General features: G+C 42.9%; 3 protein-coding genes across 3 annotated transcripts in view; 2 read left to right on the forward strand and 1 right to left on the reverse strand.

The window, feature by feature from the left end:
- The first annotated feature begins 691 nt into the window (after positions 1-691).
- Positions 692-2,469, forward strand: LOC138627143 (uncharacterized). The gene is made up of 6 exons (XM_069709282.1): positions 692-787; positions 860-951; positions 1,077-1,191; positions 1,742-1,854; positions 1,960-2,074; positions 2,233-2,469. Exons 1-6 carry the CDS (start codon positions 739-741, stop codon positions 2,406-2,408), a joined length of 660 nt encoding a protein of 219 aa, XP_069565383.1. The 5' UTR covers positions 692-738; the 3' UTR covers positions 2,409-2,469.
- Positions 2,470-4,286: 1,817 nt separating this feature from the next.
- Positions 4,287-13,803, reverse strand: ccdc172 (coiled-coil domain containing 172). Its single transcript, XM_069709290.1, has 8 exons — positions 13,725-13,803; positions 13,501-13,586; positions 11,619-11,735; positions 10,930-11,095; positions 9,941-10,042; positions 8,778-8,880; positions 4,669-4,756; positions 4,287-4,420 (listed from the first exon to the last, which is right to left on the reverse strand). Exons 1-8 carry the CDS (start codon positions 13,801-13,803, stop codon positions 4,397-4,399), a joined length of 765 nt encoding a protein of 254 aa, XP_069565391.1. The 3' UTR covers positions 4,287-4,396.
- A 2,394-nt stretch (positions 13,804-16,197) lies between these two features.
- Positions 16,198-23,331, forward strand: part of gfra1a (gdnf family receptor alpha 1a) — an 83,320-nt gene continuing 76,186 nt past the window's right edge. The window contains exons 1-3 of the mRNA XM_069709307.1: positions 16,198-16,756; positions 17,311-17,619; positions 18,446-18,526. Of these exons, the coding sequence (XP_069565408.1) occupies positions 16,717-16,756; positions 17,311-17,619; positions 18,446-18,526 (430 nt within the window). The 5' untranslated portion in view covers positions 16,198-16,716. The remainder of the gene's footprint in view (positions 16,757-17,310; positions 17,620-18,445; positions 18,527-23,331) is intronic.

Raw genomic sequence — 23,331 nt, forward strand, 5'->3', positions numbered from 1 at the left:
TCGAAAGCCTTGAAGCGTGCGGAGGACATGTTGGTAAGAAGATAATAAGAACTCCGGAGGTCCATTCGGAGGACTAATCTTTGTTCCTCAAATCAAACATAAAAGGCAATTCTCTGTGTTAATGAGCTCAATCAGTCTTCCTAAAAGCTTCAATAATTCATCCGCTCCCAGATCGTCAGACATCCATAATGAATAACACGGTGAATTATTTACAGTCATCTCTCCGTGGCACAACTTACCGACTGACACTGAGTCACCCATTGTGTCTGATGGGTGTGTGTGTGTGTGTGTGTGTGTGTGTGTGTGTGTGTGTGTGTGTGTGTGTGTGTGTGTGTGTGTGTGTGTGTGTTTCACAATAACGCCCACAACTAAGAAGTAGTAGTGACATCCTGTTTGAAGAACAACACACTACACAAACGGGTAATTACAGCATGCTGGTGTGTACTAGCAGCTCCCCCATGAGCACAGAGGAGGGATGTACAGTACACACTGAAAAACAAAACAAAATCTGAACAACAATTTCTTAGTTGCAAGAAATGAGCAGATAAAATGGACTTTGTTGCTCTGCGGGGCTTAAAGTTCAGGTTGCATCACAGTTTGTGAAATGCTGGAAAATCCGCCGGATCCACGAAGTATTTCCCAACTCTGTAAACTTTGCTCCGGCAGACCGAGTCAATGAATTGACCCGTCGCCGTTCAGTCCTGGAGGCAGAAAAAAAAAAACACAAACTCGGTGGACATGGCTTCGAGTTCGAGGACGACGCTGACGCTGCTTTGCTCGCTCGCAGGTGATTCAACGTGTTTTTCTTAAATTGTAAAGATCACAAACAGCATGAATAACACCTTTTGTTTGTTTTCAGTCTTGTGTTCCTCTTCAGCTCAACATGAAACTTTACTTCGGAGCTGCAGCTCACAAACTGAACTCCTGCAGCGTCTATCAGCTGATATCAAGGTCAAATAATTCATGTTCATACCCTCAAACACGTGCACATTAATGTAGCTCTCACTGTTTATTGGACAAAAAAAAGAAATCACACCGAGGTGGGAATGAAGTGTTGTCTTGATATCGACCAATAGGAGGCAGCAGAGTGTGTTGAAAACCTGCCGTCCGATTGGAGCACAGGACAGACGGCTGCACTGCTGACCTCCGTGAAGAACGTGACCGACATGCTGCACAAACACCAGCTGACGGGTACCACCTTCTTCTTCATGTTTACAGTCTGTTTTTCTGTATTTCCATCTGTTTGCATCTATAACTATTTGTGTGTTTTCGCTCTGATTTAATTAAAGATTATTCTGGACTTTACTTTAGTGGTGCACAAACTTACATTATGGAAACAAAGATGGTTCAAAATAAAATTGCAGAAACAATGTTTAGACTGAAGTAAACTGCAATGATGCCGATGAATATCTTCACACAGTCCAGTCTATCAAAAGTATTATTATCTCTTGAAGTCGAACCCTTATTGGCAAGTTGAAGTTGTTTTTGTTTACCAACTGAAGACTCTCTAAGTCGTGTGTTGTGGTTTCATATCTACAGATGGACTCTTGAAGACCCGGAAATTTCCCTGTGGGATTTATTGGACAAGTTTTCTCAGATTTAATGTGGATTTCTTTTTAGCTTTTAACAGAACGGGAGCTTTAAAAATGTTTGCTGATAAACAGAAACTCTCAGAACGGACATCTGAACGGTTTGAATGTTTGATGGTTCTCGTTGATTAAATATTCATGATGATTTACAGACTGCCAGGGTGCCGAGCCCGAGAAGTGCCGCCCGGCCGAGGTGCCCGGTAACGGAGGACTGGCCTGCGTCACCGTCGCCAGCAGGCGCTTCTGCAAACCGCTCTGCAACCACGTCAGCACATTTATTTATCTGTTTTTGGTATAAAATCTGCATCAGAAGAAACGTGGGAGGATTTTATTTGTTTTTATTTTTAATAATTTGGATCTTCTTTCGCAGGGTTTTGATTTTGGGTTTCTCAGGATGAGTCGCCCGTTCGATGAATGCAGCGAGCAAACGAGATACGAGTGGCAATCTCAGTACGTAGGAGGGAACCGGCTGGCTGTGTGCAACGGTACGGCTGGCCTAAGTTTATTATTAACCATCTGCACGCTGCTCAGATCAACTTTCCTCCGTACAGTTGTGCTTGATTACATTTTCATGTTGAACTGTCTGTTTAAGGCCACACTTGATGTTCAGATGTAAAGTTAGTTTTTTCTTTTTCTTTTCCAGAAGCAGCGATTCAAGTTTCTGGAGCAAAGACGGCGTATTTTCCAAAATATCAGGACTGCCTGACGACGAAGAGCAGCAGCCGGCTGGAGAACGACGTCATGGACGGCTTCATCGCCGAGCTGAAGAGTCGAGGCGTTCAGGGAGAACCGCAGTCCGCGTGTTTAGTATGTGGATGAACGTGATATAAGTACGTCAAACATGTCATTAAAGTTTCAATAAATGTGTTCCTGAACCTCAGTTTGCATTCGTAGTTCAGCTTTACATTCGTTGCAAGCTGCAATACCAGCGAGTGCCACTAGAGGTCGGCTCCAAAAAGCCTCCGGCTCCATAGACTCCCATTCAACTTCTCTCATCAAATCCAAAGTGAATAAAATGTGTCCATCAGTTATCTCGGTGTTGTTAGCTAAAGTCACTCCTTCTTCTTAGTTTTCTGGAGGTCCATCTGAAAATAATCCCTCATTCATTAGAAAAGAAGATTCAAGAAGACCTGGTTTTGGGGGCGTGTCTGTTTGATTGACAGGCCTGTGGTGCAGTCAGGTTACAGCTATCGGTGGGCGGGACGTAGTATCGTCAGGTTTCCGATCACATCGGTCAGATCCACCGCTGGCTCCTCCCCCAGCTCGTCCAAATATGGTCACTTCCTGCTCCGAACTATCAAGATGGTGACGGACAGAATCTGAACAAAGCAAACACAACTATCAGTGCAGCAGCCACTTAATAATACAGAGACGGATACACCTGCGGGTGTCTCCACTCTCCGTCTGACTTCATCTCACTAATTGTCGCTCACTTTTATGAGCTCCACTGCGAACCGTGGACGAGAGCATCTTTTAAAAATGAGGTTAACCACTCGGCCAAATGGACCGCCGCATCCGCTCCTCTGTCTGCTCTCACATTTCTTTTTCTTCTTTGCAAACACATCCAGATGAGACTCAGCGCTCTGAGGTCAAGGTCAAACAAAGTCAAAATGAGATTGCAGAATCTCATTAGGTGGCCCATCGACATCGCACGTCATTCTATTAGTAATCACTCTCATCAGAGAGAAGACGACCCCGACTGACCCGCCCGTTGCCGGCAGACAGACTATCTAATCATCAATTATTGAAATAACCGTCTGTGGGTTTGAAGGATTAACAGCTTGTAATGCCACAGATCGTCCAGCAGAGGGCAGCAGACTGAGTCTTTTCTTTTTTCCTTTTCTTGTGATGTTTTCTTGCAGCTTTTTAGTATCTGAATCATCTCCAGCATCCCTCATCGACAGAATATTCAGATGGTAAAGTGCTCTTAATTTTTGTGACAAAAACATAATAATAAAAGTCTGTCATGGCCGGTCTGACCTTGTCCAACACCTTTGTGATGATCTATGAGCCTTCAGACTCGAGATCAGAGGCCGACTTCACAAATAATTTATCATGATAATAAATATCTGCAGTCAGGGTCCAAAAAAATCTGATGGAAATATTTCCTACATCATCAAATACATTTCTGGACAGCAGAATACAAGTGGCTGGTTTTACAATCACACATGAACATCTGGAAAACATTTAGATATCACCGATGTTAAAATATCTATATAATTGATTTGCACTTTAATAGTGTTTTCTTTTATTTTTTTGGGCACTTTTGAAATCAAAATCATTTGAATTACAATAAATGTTATTATGAAGTATTTATTTTACCCAGACGGCATGTTTACATGTTGCTCAACCCTTTTTCAAACTCTATTTTGCCTCAACAGATTGTAGCAATACTACTCTTTGTACACTAGAGGGCAGTATAGAACCATATTTTGAAATCCTCCCCTTATGCATGTGTTAGTTTTGTACAGATGAGTTACATTAAAGAAGCAATAAATTAAATTAAAGCAACTAGTTAGAGCTAGAAAGAGGAAAAGATGGTCAACACATTTTAGCACGGAAATTTTCATTGTGTCTAAGCAACAAATATAAAGTAAATATTAAATAGGAAAAAACAATTCTAACATGAAGCTGAACGCTCTATTTGGATAAATATTAGCAGAGGTTTTAGTTTATAATCTTGTTCCCTTCCTGTCTTCTTCTCTGCCGTCTATTCAGCAGCGTGTTTGTTTTCTAACAGAAGAGACAAACGGTGAACCGGCGGCGACCTTCCTGTATCCTCACTGAGCCGATCTCTAATGCTGCTCTCATCCCTGGCTGCTGTCCAGCTTCTGCAAATATTAAAAAAACAAAAAACAACAGGAAGAGACAGACAGAAAATAAAACGTGATGAAAGCTGCACAAAGAAGCCGCCGGAGACCGAGCAGGAGTACGGCCGAGTTTGGAAAATGAATACCGATATATCTGAAAGTTAGTAGTTCTTTTACCTGAACTGAAATCCAGATAATGTCTCACGCTGATGAACTGAAGTCGTCCTGTTAACCTGAATTAAAGCTGTATTTATAACACGGTAACTTACTGACTGCAGGAACTGGATCTCTGAGCTGAGAGCTTCTCTGAGACGCTCCAGTTCTCCTTCTTTGTAAACCTCCAGCTCCGTCCTCAGCCTGGTGAGCAAATCAAACCACGTCAGAAAAACTATGATAATGTGAAAATCTGGAAAGAAAAAAAAAAGCAGGTTCAGCATTTTGGGTTTGAAATATTGAGTTTAAACTACTTGATTTTTTTCCTGTTAATTAGTTTGCATTTTCTTTTTTTCTTTCTATCACTGAAGGTAAAAACTACATAAACACCATGAAAGTATTTTTCACTATAATATTAATAATTATCTTTTTTTTTTTAAACAAACAGATTAACATTCAGTAACAGTTGGTGTCAATTAAACAGATTAAAGTCATAACTGGTCCGACATGTTCGGACGTCCAGAGTTTGACGTCCCGCCCACCGATAGCTGTAACCTGACTGCACCACAGGCCTGTCAATCAAACAGACACGCCCCCAAAAACAGGTCTTCTTGAATCTTCTTTTCTAATGAATGAGGGATTATTTTCAGATGGACCTCCAGAAAACTAAGAAGAAGGAGTGACTTTAGCTAACAACACCGAGATAACTGATGGACACATTTTATTCACTTTGGATTTGATGAGAGAAGTTGAATGGGAATCTATGGAGCCGGAGGCTTTTTGGAGCCGACCTCTAGTGGCACTCGCTGGTATTGCAGCTGAAGACACTTCTGGATCAGAACCATTTTACAGACCTGAAGCTACGAACACATTTATATCCCGTCTGTTGTTGTACCTGATCAAAGTAACTGAGCGAACGGAGGAATAATCTTGTTAATGTGAAATATAAACACCCTGTATGATAAATGAAATCGAATCGAGAGCCGCGCTAATAATCCAAAACGGTTCATCGACTCTTCACGCTGCCGTCAGCCTGTCGTCTGGTCCCTGTTATTGTGCGAGTGTCTCTGGGGGCCTCCTGAAACAGAGGAACCCCCGGGGGACAAATTACAGAGCGCACAACTATCTGACAGCAATAAATCAGGAGCAGAACATTTCTCTCACATCCAGTTCATCCAGTTGGATCGTTCTCGACGGGCTTTAAAGTGCGTCGGAGAGACGGATGCAGGAGGAACGACGTGGCGCTCGAATAATGTCAGATCGTCCTCCGGTTCACCGCAGTGAATCTAAATCTGATGATGAGAACACGTCTGTTAGTAACGCTAACAAATAGTTAGCTCGTACGCAAAAACACTGACACACTAAACACGTCTGCGCCGCAGCTTCCTCCGGCGCCTTTAATTTGAGAACCCTTTGGCCCCGCCCCCTTTCCTCTACGTAGCCGAGATGGCGACCGCTTAGGGTGGAAAGTTTCACGTTTCTTTTATTGGGCGCGTTTTCAGTGTACTGCGTGTTTCTCATGTACTCAAAATAGTGAAAGTTAGTACACAAGTAGAACATCTGGAACACAAGTAGAACATCTGGAACGAACACAAGTAGAACATCTGGAACGCAGCGTAAGAGGAAATTTAGGCAAAGAAAGGAAAGAAAATGATCTGAGTGAACAGTCTTAACACTAAAATCAGCGGTGAGCTATTAAAATACATTTAATGTACAAAAAGGACAGGTTTTTTTTCCGTATTTAACACACGATGAGATGAAACACTTTATAAAAACAATGGCTCAAAAATGGACCTTAAAGAACCCAGAAATATGAAGTTGAGACCTCGACCCCTCGGTTACCGTCAGCTTCTTCTCTCTTTAAAAGCAGTCGAGTCTTATGGCAGCAAAGTAAATATTTTACACTCTAATTTCATAAATACACGTCCAATTGTGTTACTGGGTTCAGTTTGTCTCTCTGGCCTTTGAGCTGCAGTACCTGACGGAGTGTGTGTGTGTGTGTGTGTGTGTGTGTGTGTGTGTGTGTGTGTGTGTGTGTGTGTGTGTGTGTGTGTGTGTGTGTGTGTGAAGGATCTATAACGGAGCCGTACATGACTTTCTTCTTTTATTGGGAGTTAATGAAACAATAAAACAGCCAGGCTGAAATTACATCTTCACCGGCTGAAAAAAACCCACAACAACAGTCGTGTTTGAAAGTTTCACTGTGAATTCTTTCAGATTTTGGTGATATCTGTGTTTTGTTTGGTTTCTTCATTAGATTTCTGCAGCGTAGTGACATTTTTAAAGAAACCCACACAAATATTTAAACAATGATAAGAAAGTGAAAAAAAAAAAAAAAAATCCACAAAACTCTTAAATTCTCAATCCTCAACCACGATGTCTTTCTATTGTGCCGCCGTGAAACGTCGGCGCCGGCCGGCCGGCCTGCGACTTCCCTGTTTTGCACACTGAACACTTTTTAAAAGGCTGCAGCACTCATTCACATTGACATGCATTCAATTTCCAACAATCAATAAGTGGAGAGTTAAATATGCGTTTTAAAGGGGCTGAAGACACAATTGATGGTCTCACTTCCAAACGGATGATCATAAGAATGACTGAGGGCGGGTGTATGGGGGGGGCTCTGTCCAAAGCCACATCCTCAGCACTTCCTTGAGGCAAATGAAGGAGCGAGTATGTTTAATGAGGCTGATGGATGAACAGGACATGCTACCCCACATGCGTGATTTAAGGCCATGCTGAGAGGGGGGAGGGGGGTACAGCGAGGAGAAGACCAGGACATGAAGACGGGACAGGAAATATAAATAAAGTCAAGCAAGAACGGAAGAGAAGGCAAAGAAAGACGGGAATAAAATGTCTTTTAAAAGTTGTAAAAATATATAAATACATGTTTAAAAGTTAGATTCATAAACTGAAAGTGCCGAAAAAGAATCCTCCATCATCTCGATAAGTCTGCGGATTCGTTAATCACTTCCCATCCGTAGCGCAGTAGAGAAGACATTATCCAAAGTAGTGGCATCAGAGTCAACAATGACCCTTCTTTCCTGGAACACTATTGATCTCCATCCTTTAATTAAATAAAGGAAGTCTCTTTGTGTGGAAACACGGTGGACCAGCGTTCACCTGCAGAACCAGTCCGCTTTCAATAGATCCGCAATTCATATTCTACATCTGATTCAGTTTCTATGGTGACGAGAGGACAGCGGTGCTAAATGTTGCCGTCCATCACGTCATTTTATATAAAATATAACGTTTGGCTCCAGTAACTTCAACATATGCAGATTTACTGCTGCAGTATACTGTAAAATAAAATAATATCTAATGACACTTGAGAATTTAAAAAAGTCGGAGACTAATAAGCAAGCTGCAATACCAGCGAGTGCCACTAGAGGTCGGCTCCAAAAAGCCTCCGGCTCCATAGACTCCCATTCAACTTCTCTCATCAAATCCAAAGTGAATAAAATGTGTCCATCAGTTATCTCGGTGTTGTTAGCTAAAGTCACTCCTTCTTATTAGTGTTCTGGAGGTCCATCTGAAAATAATCCCTCATTCATTAGAAAAGAAGATTCAAGAAGACCTGTTTTTGGGGGCGTGTCTGTTTGATTGACAGGCCTGCGGTGCAGTCAGTTTACAGATATCGGTGGGCGGGACGTGGTATCTGTCACAATCGGAGAAAAATATGTTTAGCCAACTTCACCTGATGAGGCAAAGTGTTTCCGTGCGAGGAAGTTTTAACGATGACTTTTTTCCAGTGTTATTGTCTCTGACGTTTAGAGATGTTTGATTCCCTGTTTGCTCAGTTTGTGTAGAAAAGTGAATATCTTCCCTGGTAAAGCGTGACGACCCAAACTGTATTTATTTGTGTGTAAACGGTCGGTGTGAACGCTCCTTCTTCTTTGTTTTCCTGAATGAAGTACGCTGCAGATCAAAGCCTTAATTACGCCACGTGGTCTTAATGCTGTTATTTACACTTCTTCAGGATGTGGACTCCGGCCAGCAGCAGCGTGAGGAGACGAGAGCCGACTGCTCCGTTCAGCACTTCTTCACATCCCAAAGCTCGTAAATAACGCCTACGATGCCACGTAGCGCTTCTTTTCCTCCGTCCCTTTAAGTTTTATTAAAAAGAGAAACCGCCGAGTCGTGGTGAGAAGGAAGCGTCCGAGTTCACGGACTGCTAAATATTTATCTGTTTACACTTTGTTTTGCTTCTTCCTCCGGTACTCACCTCTGACAGGCGGCGTCGGCGAGAGGCTTCTGACTGACAAACAGCCTCTCGGATCTCAGAGACGCCGTCGTGGCCTCGCCGTCGCTCAGCTGCCGATCCAGCTCTTAGCAGTCAGGGAGGGAAAACAGCGGGAAATAAAAAATGACGGCCGCGTAACGCAGCTGCATTTTTTAAGACATTTGAGACATCGGTTGAGACGACGGGATGAGATTTGGATTATATCTTTACCTTTTCTGCAGGCGTTGCTCTGTGACTGACTTTTGATCCAAACGGACTTCAACGCACTCGTCGTGTTAATTGAAGATGTATTTGAGGGAGGACGCATTATAATAATAAGAAAGTAAAGGACAGAACGCAGGCTGGATATATGAAAGTGTTCGTAGCTGTAAAATGGTTCTGATCCAGAAGTGTCTTCAGCTGCAATACCAGCGAGTGCCACTAGAGGTCGGCTCCAAAAAGCCTCCGGCTCCATAGACTCAAGATTCAAGAAGACCTGTCTTTGGGGGCGTGTCTGTTTGATTGACAGGCCTGTGGTGCAGTCAGGTTACAGCTATCGGTGGGTGGGACGTAGTATCGTCAGGTTTCCAATCAGATCAATCAGATCAGTCAGATCCACCGCTGGCTCCTCCCCCAGCTCACCCAAATATGGTCACTTCCTGCTCGACGCCGCTCCAAACTAGCAAAGATGGTGACGGACAGAATCTGAACTGGAGGATTCATAACGTTCACAAACCAAACGGGTGTCGTCACTGCTTGTCATCGCTTGGGACAGATGCAAGTTTAAAAAACGTGGTAGACTGTTGGTCGACGTAGCCAAAATAATAATATTATAAAGAAAACCTAAAGGGAAAAAAAACGTCTTCTTCTCACTGAGCGTGTGAATCGAGCCCCTTTAACACCGACCTCAGAAAAAAAACCTCGTTCACACCAGTGATGTCGTTTCCAACCTCCATCCCGAAGCCAGACACTAACATGATTACATCCAACATCTGGGCTCCAGATTGAAACCGCCTCGTCAGCAAGTCTGACTAAACAGGTTGGAAAGCTGCCGTCGGCCGTCACCGTGGGAACGTACTTCAAACAACAAAACGGGGGCAGGAAGACACATGCAGAGTGTTTAGCATTATGATCTCTAAGATCTGGATCATGAATCACGATTTCACCTTTCAGGGTGTCGTCCAGGCCGCGCAGCTGAAGCAGGAGCGTCCTCTTGTCTGCGTCCACGGAGATCATGTGACTGTTCCTGCTGCTCATCAGCTCCATCTCTGACAGCAGAAGGAGAGAGAAGACAGACCTCAACTTTATATTTAATAGTAACTGCACAACAAAAGGAACCTTAATCTGAAAAGGTGCAATGTAAGCATGTTTTATAATTCACTTTAAATGTTCACTTAAAAAAAACAAAAAAAACCCAGGAGAACACGCTGAATCAACCGTTGCCATGGAGACGTCTCTTCAAACAACTGCAGAAGTTCTTTTAATTAACCTCAATAATGACGTAAAACTCACAAACACTATATATTTATTTTTCCAAGTCTTCAAACTGCCTTCAAGCCAACGAACAAAAAACTTTTGCTGGAGTCAAAACCTTTTCGATATTTTATTATTATTATTTTATGAACGACGTCATGTTCGCAGCGAGGTCTCGTGAGTGTTTTGAGAGTGAGCTGCACAGATTTGAAATCTAAAATGATAAATAGGAGACTTTACACCTAACGAGCTTCGTATTTATGAGAACCGTAAAGTTTATTTCATTATTTATTCTTTGTACATTTATGCACTCGTGATATTAGAGAAAATAGATTTAGCACATTGAGTTCCTGTACCTTTAACTTTCAAACCCCAAATCTGATCATCACCTCAGTGTGAACAGAATTACTTCATGTGTATTTTATGGCTGGAATCAGACTGTTTAGATGGTTTGATGGACATATTATGAAATAAGATATTTTGGCTCCAATTCCATAAACTTGTTCTTTTATTCCTACTAGAGAACAACTAGTTAGTTTAACTCCACTCAGTAATGAATAACATACCTGATTTCAGATACTTCAAGCTACCGTTTAAAATCAGAAAACCTGTATTTACTTCCACTTCTTCTGCACAACATGAGCAGTCGGGTTTTAAAATTAAAACCCGGGCATCACATGACCTCCGTGTAGCGACTCCGCCTCCCTCCGCAGGTCCGTGAGCTCGGCGAGCGTCCGGCTCTCCGACGCCGTCTCTCCGTTCCCTCGAAGACCGAAGTCATCGTTGAACCTCGAGATCTCCCGAAGGAACTTTTCCTCTTCATCTCTCGACTCCTTCTTTATCTCGGCCTGGCAAAAAAAAAAAAAAAAAATGACGACGACGACACTTCAGCTGCTTGTGAAGCTGCCAACTTCTATTGATGATGAAATCTGAAAAATAAAATAAAAACCTTTATCTATATTTTACCCTTCTGTCACACCCCCGTCTGACTTCACTTACAAAAATACTTCTTGACGACCTCGACAGCCTTTTGAAGAAATTTGAAGCGATTCTCAGCTCAGTGGCTCGGGAGGCCGAAAGACAATAAGTCCACTGACAAAACAGCGAAGTTACGGATGGACAATCCCCCCCCCCGCCCCCCTTCGTTTGATCAATCGATTGATCAGAAGAAATAAGACGTGAATCGTCGCAGCTCTTGTTTTGAATCTCTATGATTCAGTTAAACACACTTGTTGAGTCACCAATCAGAGACGATTATTCCCGAGCTCTCTCTCTCTCTGTGTGTTCAGATACGAGAAGACGACTGTCGGTTTTCCACATTTGCACAAAAGCGGTCCGACTTTGAGTCGTAAAATATTGATTGAAACCCACCAGACGTTCCCCGAGATGCTTCTTCCGGCGCAGCAGCTCCTCCGCTCGCTTCCGCATCCGCTCTTCGCTTTTCTCGGTCAGCCGGCGCTGCAGCTTCGTCGCAGACAACCGCTGAGCCTGCAGCGCAAAACACGGGAGACGGAGACGGAGACGGACGTACAGACGAGAGACAAAAAAACAAACCCGTTTTCTTTTTCAAATCTTTCATTCGCCGCTCAAATGTTTCTCGTTTACTTCTCCAGCTGGTGTAATTACGCCCCTCAAAGAAAAGAGAGACGTAAACTCCCTCGAATTATAATAGAAAGGAACAGTTTTCAATCTGTTTCTTTCGGCCCTTCAGGCAGGAAGTGAGTTTGATTGTCGTCTTGTGTTGTGTGGACGTTTTTGTCTTTTCTTTTTAACTGGTGAGCGCAATCAGCCTCCGAGTTGTTTTTAAAACGAGGCGGTTCTCAAAGCGTTTCATCACCAGAGCTGTAAACACACCCTGCACGTCTGGACGATGGAAACCATCTCAATATACCCGCCTCCTCAAGAGTCGGTGCAGAAAGACCTCCCGTCCTCGCAGACGGACGCGTAGCCTCGTACTCAGCGTGGTTTTTCTATTTCTAATTTGCTCTTTTGATCGGACGTCCGCTTTTACAAGCGCGGGAAGAAGTTAGTGATATTTCTGAAAAGGTCACAGAGCCGGAGGCCTTTTTGACATCGTCTCTCACACCTGCTTAAAAGGTTTCACTAATGTTATCCGGTGGAAATTAGTCATTGATTTTTTTTTTTTTTTTTTTTTACGGTGGCACTCGCGATCAATTGTTGATGAAACGAACGGTCGAAGATGAAGCGTTTTTCTTTTTTTTTTCATCATAAAGCAAATCGGCTCATCAATATGCCAATATGCACTTCTTTAATGTCGCGCGTCCACTCACACTTTGTCTCGAGGTAAAACAGTAATAAATGGGATTGTCTTCCTCTTTACGTCCCGTCTCAGCTTCACAAAGACATCAGACGATAAGTGAACCGGGAAAATGATACAAGAGGAAAATATGAACCAATACTTCTTATGAGGATGTTTCCTTCTCCAGAAGATGACTTTGAAATGACTTTCAGGTTTCAGGTTACATTTGTAAAAAAACAACAATTTAAACTTCCTACTGGTCCAAACCAATCAACATCATCACAGTACTTCAGACAACTTTAACTGTGAGACTTTTCCAAAGTGTAGGACACCAATCATTGTGTTGTTAAAGGCTTCTCAGCATTTGCTTCTTTTCTTTTTTTAATGGCTTATTTAATGTGAATCTCTTTGTAACTGGAGTTTATTATTATTTTGATGTATAAATCATTTGAATAGGCTCCTTTACTCCCATCAGACTATGATTTATATATTTTGTATTAATGTTTAATATTAATAAATATTAATATACATAATATATTAATATTAATATATTAAAATATGTTATGTAATATAATTAAAATATATATTAATATTTAATCAGTATTAAATATTAATTTAATATTAGTATAATATTAATATAAATGATTTATAAATCTAAATAATAATAAACTCTGTTTGTATGGCACTTTTCTAAACTCTAGTTACTAAGATATTCACATAAAATAAGCCATAATATAAAAAATAATAAGCAAACACTGAGAAGCTTTTAACAACACAATGATTGTATGAAACTATAAAAACAAATAAAATAAAATAAAATAAAAACAGGATTAAAGAAGAAATCAAGAGTTCATCACTGAAATCAGCAAAAGTCTGTTTTTAAAAGTCTGTTTTTAAAAGAGATTAAAACTGATTTTAAAAACGTGGTTTTCTCTTCGAGTTTTAAATGTTTGAACGACTTTAAAAACAACTTTAATACGAACTAAACTTCACCGTTTGGTCCACTTCCTGGTTGGTCTTCTCATCCTCTTCAGAGGCGCTCCGGATCTCCTCCCTGCACCTGGTGATGGCCACTTTCACTGGAGACAGTCAGTGTTTATTTATTCAGCGTCACAGCGTGTAAACACAAACTGTTTGTTTGTTTGTTTGTTTGTTTTGAGAACCTAGCATCGTAACTAGCCCTTAGCTCGTTTGCTAACTAACGCAGGAAACCGTACCGTGTTTGAATTCGTGTGTCTGTTCACTTAATTGTTGTTCGGTCAGAAGTATTTGTTGGAAGAGTTTGTCTAAACTCATTTGGATTCTGTCGCGGGTTTAAAAAAGTAATCTGAAATCAAAGAAATAGCTCCGACTGTATATTAAGCTAACTAGCGGCTACTTCGGTTTTTTTTTAAAGAACTTTATTGAACAAGATGTTCATTTACAAACAGAGTCGATAAGTACTCATTATTTAGTACAGAAAAGGTATTAATATGTAAATAATAGGACAGTAGAGTAACAATTAACAAAAGTAAAAATGTATAAATAAAATATAAATAAATAAATATACAACTCCCGTCATGCACCGCGGCTGACACCGGTCGGTTTGTTTTCGTTACGTATCGCTAATTTTCCCGTTTAATAAAATAACCACTGTCATTTATTTTACACTTTTACTACTTGAAAAGAGTCGAAACTTTACCAGATGTAATTTTGTAAAACCTAAAAAAAAATAAAAATAAAAATAAAAAAAGAACTGGCGAAAAATAACATGCGCAGCAATCTATCCATTAATGAACGTAGTGGATGAAGCATCAGTTAACACCAATTAACACCAGTTAACACCAATTAACACCAGTTAACACCAATTAACACCAGTTAACACCAATTAACACCAATTAACACCAGTTAACACCAATTAACACCAATTAACACCAGTTAACACCAATTAACACCAATTAACACCAGTTAACACCAGTTAACACCAATTAACACCAGTTAACACCAGTTAACCAGTAATTCATGGACCCACTTGGGTGCATTTGTCACACACAAAAAAAATCCCTTGACTTTTGACCAATGTTTTGTCCCAGCTTTCACTAAACTGGAGCTAAAAAGAAAGAAATTAAAAAAGAAAAAGCTTCTGATTCGGTTCGGTGCCTCGAATCGCATTAACAGTCCGGGGAGGGACTTACATCATCCTGACATTCATTTGCTAAATTAATATCACGTATTGATTAAGCTTTTTTTGTTCATAACTCACCAGACTGAGACTGGCAGGTTTCCCTTTGGAGACTTTTAGAACAGCTGAGTCATCAGATTGTAAAAAGCAGATAATTATCCCACATATAGCAGTCTGAGCCCTCCTTCAATTGTTCCCATGTTCTTTTTAACACAACTGAAAGGCTTTTTTTTTTTTTTTTTTTTTTTTTTTTTTTTTTTTTTAAGTGACTGCACTCTGCAGAGGTTAATTCATCTCTACCCACCTCATCTTCACGACTTCATTTTCAATACAGGAGTTTTTTTTCCAGTGATCATCTAATAAGATGATCTCTGAATGCATCTAATGCCTGATTGGTTCAGCTGTATGCTTCTTCTTTTTCTTTTTTTTTTAGCCGAGTGGGATTACACCATATGGGCTGCAGGGAGAGTTATGCATCATCCCTGTTTTTTAATTTTATTTTTAATTTTTTTTTTATGATAATGAATTGACAATAAATTGATGTCGGATTCTTGCATGAAATATAGATTGTGAAGGCACATCGTGCCCCTTTTTTCTTTAACATCACCAACAGATGGCGGCAGTCTCTCATGTGTCCACTCTCCTCCGTGACGTCTGAGGGCAGTTTCTTTTTTCTTTTTCTTTTTTTCCCCCTCTCAGTGCAGAGGAGCTAAAACATATATTTATAGTTGGCACTTTATTTTATACCTCCAGAAACGTGTGTGTGTGTGTGTGTGTGTGCGTGTGCGCGCGCGCCATTTACCCAGATACTTAGCAGTCTACTCTCTCCAACAGTTGACAGCCACTGTTGCGTAACAGTTTTTTTTGTGGGTTTTTTTTTTTGCAAATGAGATTAACATGACAAGCAGAGACTGGGGAGGAGCCACACACACACACACACACACACACACACACAAACACACACGCACGCACACACATGCTTGAAATATCATGAAAAAGGGGGCTTGCCATGTGTCCATTCTCCGAGAGGAGCAGAGAGGAGGTGGTCCACGTCTGACAAAACTGCCACCTGAGCTTTCTGCTGCTATATTAATCATGCCATGAAAAAAGGAGAAGAGGAGTCGTGCTCTTTGCCCTCGTGCCTGTCAGTTCAAATGTTAAAAGCAGCCCACACACACACACACACACACGCATGCACATGCAAGAGGGTTGGTCGGTGTTTCATTTCAGAACAAATGTGTCCTCATCGTGCATTTTTAATAGACTAAAAAGCTCGTTCAGATTCATTCACTAAAACTGAAAAGTTTACTCGAAATCAAATTTTAAAAAAGGATTACAAAACATCCCTAAAGAAATGAATTTGTAATCTTCGGCTAATAACCGTTTTACTTTCTGTGCTGCGTTAAAAAGGGAGCGAGCTTTTGTTGTGATGGAGAAAAGGTCTTTCATGGTAAATTCATAAGATTACTGTACTACTTGGTTAGCGCGCGAGAGAAGGGGGGTGCGCGCGGGCTGCCCTCGTCGCTGAACGCGCTGCAGACAGCAGTGGGTCTCCAGTTGGCTGCGCGCGCTCAGACGCAAAGCATCCCACTGGCTGGACTTGGAGGACACTCGCCCGTTTTCGCTGCTGCTGATTCCCCCCCTTGTCTTTTGTCTCCCGGCTTTGAGACGACCACCAGCCCCGGGAAAAAAGAAAAGAAAAAAGGGGGAAATAAAAGAAACAAGTGCTTCTTCTTTTTTTCTTTTTTTTTTTGTTTTTGTTTTTTGTTGGTATAAGATCGGAACTGGACACTTTTTGTTTTGTTTTTCTTCTTCTTCTTTTGGAGGAGGAATTAATTCTCGAGCTGGATCTGTTCTGTGTCTACAGCGGAGCGCGCACTGCTCCACGCTTTACAATGGATTTCAGTACAGTGGAAGTACCCTGGGAATTAAACTAAAAGTCTCTTTTTTTATTCTTTTTTTTTTTTTTTTTTTACTTCGCACACATTACGTTCCAGCAAAAAGGGTTTTTTGTGTGTGTGTGTTTTTCACGTGCCAAAAGGAGAACGATGATGCTCGCGGTGCTGTATGTTCTTCTGCCTCTTTTAGGTGAGTTGGACTTGATCTAGGCGCCAGCAAGCTGCTCGTTTTAATACGAAAAATGCCAAATGTATTATGTGTCGTGTTTTAGTAGCGAGATTCCTGTTAACAGTAATAAGAGGAAGCCTGCAGAGGCTGCCGGGAGAGTCTGCAGCGTGGTTCGGCTCCGTGTACAGGAGTCCAAACTGATTCCAAAAAAAATATAAAAAAAAGTCAATCAGGAGCTGGTACTGCCTCATCCAACACGAGTTAGAAGTGTTTCATCAACTGTTTTCATTCGGTATGGTTGAAACTGTCAGAGAACTGACAGCGTGGATCAAAGTGGTTCCAGTAACTGCTGTCAATTAGTGTTTTCAGCCTCTGTGGATCATTTTATGGCGACCTTATATGAAAAGCTCATCTCTGTATGATATTTTAATCCCTGAAAGCAAGCTTAAGCTTTTAATGTTCCCAGTGAAGAAGACGTGAGCAAGCAACAGACACACGAAAAGAGCCTCATTAGTCTTGTGTTTTTTTTTATTTTTTTTTATTAAACACCACTTCTGTCACCTCCACCCCGCTAGATGTGCAGATGTGTTCCGCGGAGGAGAGTCTGCGCGCGGGGGCCGCCCGGCTGGACTGCGTGAGGGCCAACGAGCAGTGTATGAAGGAGCAAGGGTGCAGCACCAAGTACCGCACGATGAGGCAGTGCGCGGCCGGCGGCAAGGAGACCAACTTCAGCCTGGTGGCCGGCCTGGAGGCGAAGGACGAGTGCCGGAGCGCCATGGACGCGCTGAAGCAGAGCCCGCTGTACAACTGCCGATGTAAACGGGGCATGAAGAAGGAGAAGAACTGCCTGCGCATCTACTGGGGGATCTATCAGACGTTACAAGGTGGGCTGCAACATTTTCTGGGAACTTTTTGTTTTGCCCCCCTTCAGCCCCCTGAAGTTATACAGATTTAGAGCTGATCTGTCTGTCAGAGAATAAAAGAAACAGCACAGACAGTTATTTTCTGGGGGGATGCCACACAAAGTCCCTCAGGGTTTTTTTGTATTGTTTTTGGGGGGTGGGGGGTTTGGCTGCTCCATTCACCCTGCAGCTATAGTTCATCTGAAATGAACATTCCTCTCACAGTTTTTTGATCTGTCCTGTAAAAGGAGCAAGATGATTAGTTCCTCCAGCTCCTCCCACTAATACTCCTTCCCTCCCCCAATCCCTGCTAGACCACAAACACACACAAGTACTACACAAGCGATGTGATCATGTGACAACTTTTCATTCAGATTTCGGCCTGTGTCTTGGGCCTACAGAGGCCAGGAGATATACTTTTCTGACCTCCTAAATCACTTTTCCTTGGAGGGTTAATGGAGCGTGAAGCCCTCTCAGCGCTGGCTGGGCCATCTTAAAGTGTTGATCATAGTGGGTGGGTGTCGGGATGGAGGGGGGGGGGGGCTTTTAGTCCCTAAAAATGCATCCATGCTCATCCGTCAGCCAGTCCAGACTTCCAGTTGCACAACCCAGCTGACCAACCTGCCTAATCAAGCGTGTGGCTGTGTGCCAGCGTTGGATATCGACTGACCCAAATACCCCCCCCCCCCCCACACACACACACACACACTGTGGTCACATGCAGGCCGATGTAAAGGGGGGCGGGGGGTGATGGATGGTAAACAATCTTATTTAACATGTTGTTGTTGTCGTCGCTCCTCCTCTGCAGGTAACGACTTCTTGGAGGATTCTCCGTACGAGCCCGTGAACAGCCGTCTGTCCGACATCTTCCGTCTGGCCCCCATCATCGGTAAGACTTACGCTTCTGTCTTTTTCTACTTTTTAAAAAAAACATTTTTTGTGATTTTTCCCGTCGGTCACCCGTCTCTCAGTTGAGATCTGTTTTTTTTTGGCGCTCCCAGCTGTGTGCATGCCTCTCATCGAAGGTTATCTGTGTGTGTGTCAAGTATTTACCCCCCCCCCCCCCCCCACACACACACACACCCTCCTCTTCCTCTTCCTCCTCCTCTCCACTATCTGTCCCCCTCTCTCTCTCTTTCCTCCTTGTTCTCACCCCAGCAGTATCGCATGCTGGCTGGAAGTGACCTTGCATGGGGGGGAGGGGGGGAGCTATAGTTCTTCTGAGTGTCATCAAGCAGTGGATAGATGCTGAATGGGGTGTGGTGGTGGTGGTGGTTGTGGGGGGGGGTGAGGGGGGGCTCTGTGTCGTTGTTGCCGTCTTCCTGTTTCTGGCTGTTTGAATCCACTTGTTGAGAAAGAGTGAGTAGTTTCTGTGAAAGCGTGACGAGCATTTTTTTTTTTTACCCTGCTCGGAGCTCTGTGTGTGTGTGTGTGTGTGTGTGTGTGTGTGTGTGTGTGTGTGTGTGTGTGTGTGTGTGTGTGTGTGTGTGTGTGTTGTGGCAGAGCTGCAGACTCCGGCCTCTAGATGGCGGTGTTATTCCCCTCTTCACGGCCGCTCGCACGTCCTGCTCAGTCCCCACGGTGGAGACAGTTGTTGTGGGTATTAGCGAGCCTGACGTGCGTGTGCGTGTGCGTGTGCGTGTGCGTGTGTGCTTACATTTTCATTATCACACCGCAGGTGACGAGAGCCGCGTCCAATCGAACCGGCGTGCTCCTCTGCCTCCACATCCTCACAGAACAAGGCTGATGGTTTGACCCTCTTTTGATAGAGAGGACTCTTTTCTTTCCGTTTCCTCTTGTCATTTTTAATTTTTTTTTATTTCACAATAAAGCTGATTTGCTCTCAAACCGATGCTTCTTCCCCCACAGTCGGGTGAGATCATTATGTGGGCGGTGAGATACAGGAACGTCAAAATTTTGGACTAGGCTCCGACTTCAGGATCAATTTGCCGCTATAGAAACACAAGATTTGAGGATGCAGATTTTTATTTATTTATTTTTCTTCCTGTAAAGCCTGTTCATTCGTCTGACTGCTCTCTGGAGAAGACAGGGTGGACTTTAAAAGGAGAACGCCGTATGTTTTCTGGCTGTTAATATGCCAGCCGTGCCGTCGGTGCTGAAACTGTGTGTGTGCGACGGGGTCGTAGTTCACATGGCAGGCAGGTGCTGCCACTCGACGGTCGGAGACGGATGTATGTGGTCGTTCTTGTAGTGACGGCGAGCTCTCCGTCTACGTTTTAAATGCCTCTTTTTACGTTGATTAACTGCTCATTTCTGCCTCAAACAGAATTGCTGTTTTTTTGTGTGTGTTTGTGTGTTGACTTATCGGTTTCCATCATTTGTGGCTTGTTATCCCTTCAAATGAATCTTCATGTGAAACTTTCATTACAATCTTTCACAAAAAGTTTGATTGACATGTTTTTATAGGCTGAGGAGGGAAAACTATTCAAAAAGGAAAAGTCAGAAAACATAAACAGATGAATCTTTTTATTTTTTTCCCTCAATCATCCTGTGATCCCTTCAGATTTATCTTGGGACCCCTTCAAAGGCCACGACCCGTTGTTTGGGAACCATCGTTATCCATTAGGTCTTTCGGTGCTAGTCTATAGAAGCCTGTTTATGTTCTCTGGGTCTGTCACTGAACTGTTGCTGTGTTCCAGATGTTGTACTTGTGTTCCAGATGTTGTACTTGTGTTCCAGATGTTGTACCTGCGTACTAACTCTGAGCGCATCAGTGTGTTCACGCTGTCGAGTACAGAAACAGTCAGTACAAGTACCAGGACGATGCACTCAAAACGCTCCAAAAACAAAAACGACAGACACTTTCCACGATGAACGGTCGCCATCTTGGCTACGTCGAGGAAACGGGGCGGGGCATAACGCATTTTCAAATTGAGGCGTCTGAGGAAGCTGCGAAGTGTTTTCTTTTTTTCACTGTTGCTGCTGCTGGACAGAAGAATCAGAGAGTTTATTGAAACAGAGTGAATGGTGATGAGCGTGGGAACGACCGAGTGGATGGAGGTGAAGCTGAAGAGGGTTAATCAGTGGATAGCAAGGTGAGGAGATGAGAGGACAGCGAGCAGGAGGTCGCTCTGCCTCTTCTGCTCCGTTGTGTAAATGAAAGGGAGGGCGAGGTGACGGGAGACGGCAGAAATGATGAGAGCCTTTTCTGATCGCTCAGACAGTCTGGTATGTTTCAGCTCGCTGAACTGAGCGAGGGGAAAAAAAAAAAAAAAAAAAAGCCACGACACACATCGTCTGAAAGGGAACAAAACGAAAAGCTTTCTCTGGGGGAGTCTCAGTTGCAGATGTTAGGCCTTGTTTCTGCGCCCAACTTTATATTGGAGAATATTTTGAGTGCAAGTCTCTTTGTTTTGGTCTTTTGTTTTTAATCACCTGCACATTTTCTACATTAACTTCACGTTTAAACCGGAAAATACCCAAAATAATACAACGTTGGGACGCTGTGTAAAATGTAAATAAACAACAGAACGCAGTGATTTTGAAATTCTCATAAACCCATATTTAATCGCAATTAGACCAACGACAACATATCAAATGTGGAAATGGAGAATGTTTGGGGTTTGTTTAGAATTTGATGGCAGCAACTCGTTTCAAAAAAAGTTGTGTGAAGACAAAAAAAATTTTTTAATTAACTGGCAACAGATCAGTAACATGATTGGGTATAAAAAGAGCATTTCATAGTGAGAGGTTCATCACTCGGTGGGCAAATAGTGCAACAATTGAAGAATGTCAGTGAGGCGCTGCGACTCGGTGACCTCGCGGCTGTATAGGAACAATAGAGCGGCCACGCTGATCCTGTAATACCATAATCGACCCCACGTCTCCAACCGAAGCCTCTAATCTCCTCTGACACCCAAACACACAGTGATACACACACACACACACACACACACACACACACACACACACACACACACACACACACCTGTTCCCCAACGGCATGCCGGTGGGGCGCTCATAGTTTTCCTCATGTCGTCGTCGTCATCTCTGATCACGAGTCGCTGTCGATCTCTGGAAGCGGCCGTTGCACGTTTAAGAACTTTTTTGAAGAATATCATTTCAACTATGAAACACACACTTTGTACAAGACGTATAAAACATTGACAAAACAGTGATGAGAAGGGATCAAACCTTCCAGCTAATTGTTTGCACACACAGAGCAGCGCCACTGAGGTTAATCCAGCTAATTATTTTCAGCTCTTTTACTTCTCTCTTTAAGATCCAGCAGCAGGAAGCAGCTGTCACCACTTTGGGGTTTTTTTTCTCTTTAGGTGATAATTGTCAATTGTAATGTGTTAAAAGGTTTTTTTCACGTAGCTCCTCTCAGGTGTTTGCTACCTCCATCATATTCGTTCTGTCACATCTGGAAGCCGCTGAATGGAAGGAAATATTAAGAACTCACTTTTTTTTTTTTTTTTCTTTAATCCAGCTGTTGATCTCAGCGTCTTCATCTTCTCCTCTTCATCCTCCTCTTCATCCTCTCTCCAGGAGCTCGACCTTGTTTTCATGTCTTGAGTTCTTCCTATGGAGCCGCTGTTGGTTTCATCTCACATTGAGCAACACGCGTGAAACACATCGACCGTAGAAGTACGTCGGCGTGAGATTTGACAAGCTGAATCTCTTTTGCTTGGACGCGTTACATTTTTCTTTCTGGAACTTCGAGAGCTTCGTCGAAATCAGTGAACAAAAAGGTGGCCGGGAAAAACCCCCGAAACAAATCACCTTCAATCCCACCGCGAGAGAGAGAGAGCACAGAGTCGAGATGAAATGGCCGCCTCACCGGTCTCCCATGTTTATGAGTCAGTGATCCATGCAGGAAGGGAAACACACACACGGAAACACACACGCAGAAACACACACACACACACACACACACACGGAAACACACACAGAAACACACAGAAACAGAGACACACACACACACACACACACACACACACACACACACACACACACACACACACACACACACACACACACACACACACACACACACACACACACACACACACACACACACACACACACACACACACACACACACACACACACGGACACACACACAGAAACACACACACACACACACACACACACACACACACACACACACACACACAGAAACACACACACACAAACACACACACACATAACACACACACACACACACACACACACACACACACACACACACACACACACACACACACACACACACACACACACACACACAGAAACACACACACAGAAACACACACACAGACACACACACACACACAGAAACACACACACAGAAACACACACACACACACACGCAGAAACACACACACAGAAACACACACACACACACACACAGAAACACACACACAGAAACACACACACAGAAACACACACACACGGACACACACACAGAAACACACACACAGAAACACACACACACAGAAACACACACACACAGACACACACAGAACACACACACAGAAACACACACACACAGAAACACACACACAGAAACACACACACACGCAAACACACACACACAGAAACACACAGAAACACACACACACAGAAACACACACACACACACACAGAAACACACACACACACAGAAACACACACACACACACACACAGAAACACACACGCAGCATCGTTTTTGTGAGATTTGAGTGGA

Source organism: Brachyistius frenatus, unplaced genomic scaffold (genome assembly GCF_029030835.1).
Source record: "Brachyistius frenatus isolate BFR_SWC_R1_liver_20210118 unplaced genomic scaffold, ASM2903083v1 Contig_82, whole genome shotgun sequence".
Taxonomy (NCBI): domain Eukaryota; kingdom Metazoa; phylum Chordata; class Actinopteri; family Embiotocidae; genus Brachyistius; species Brachyistius frenatus.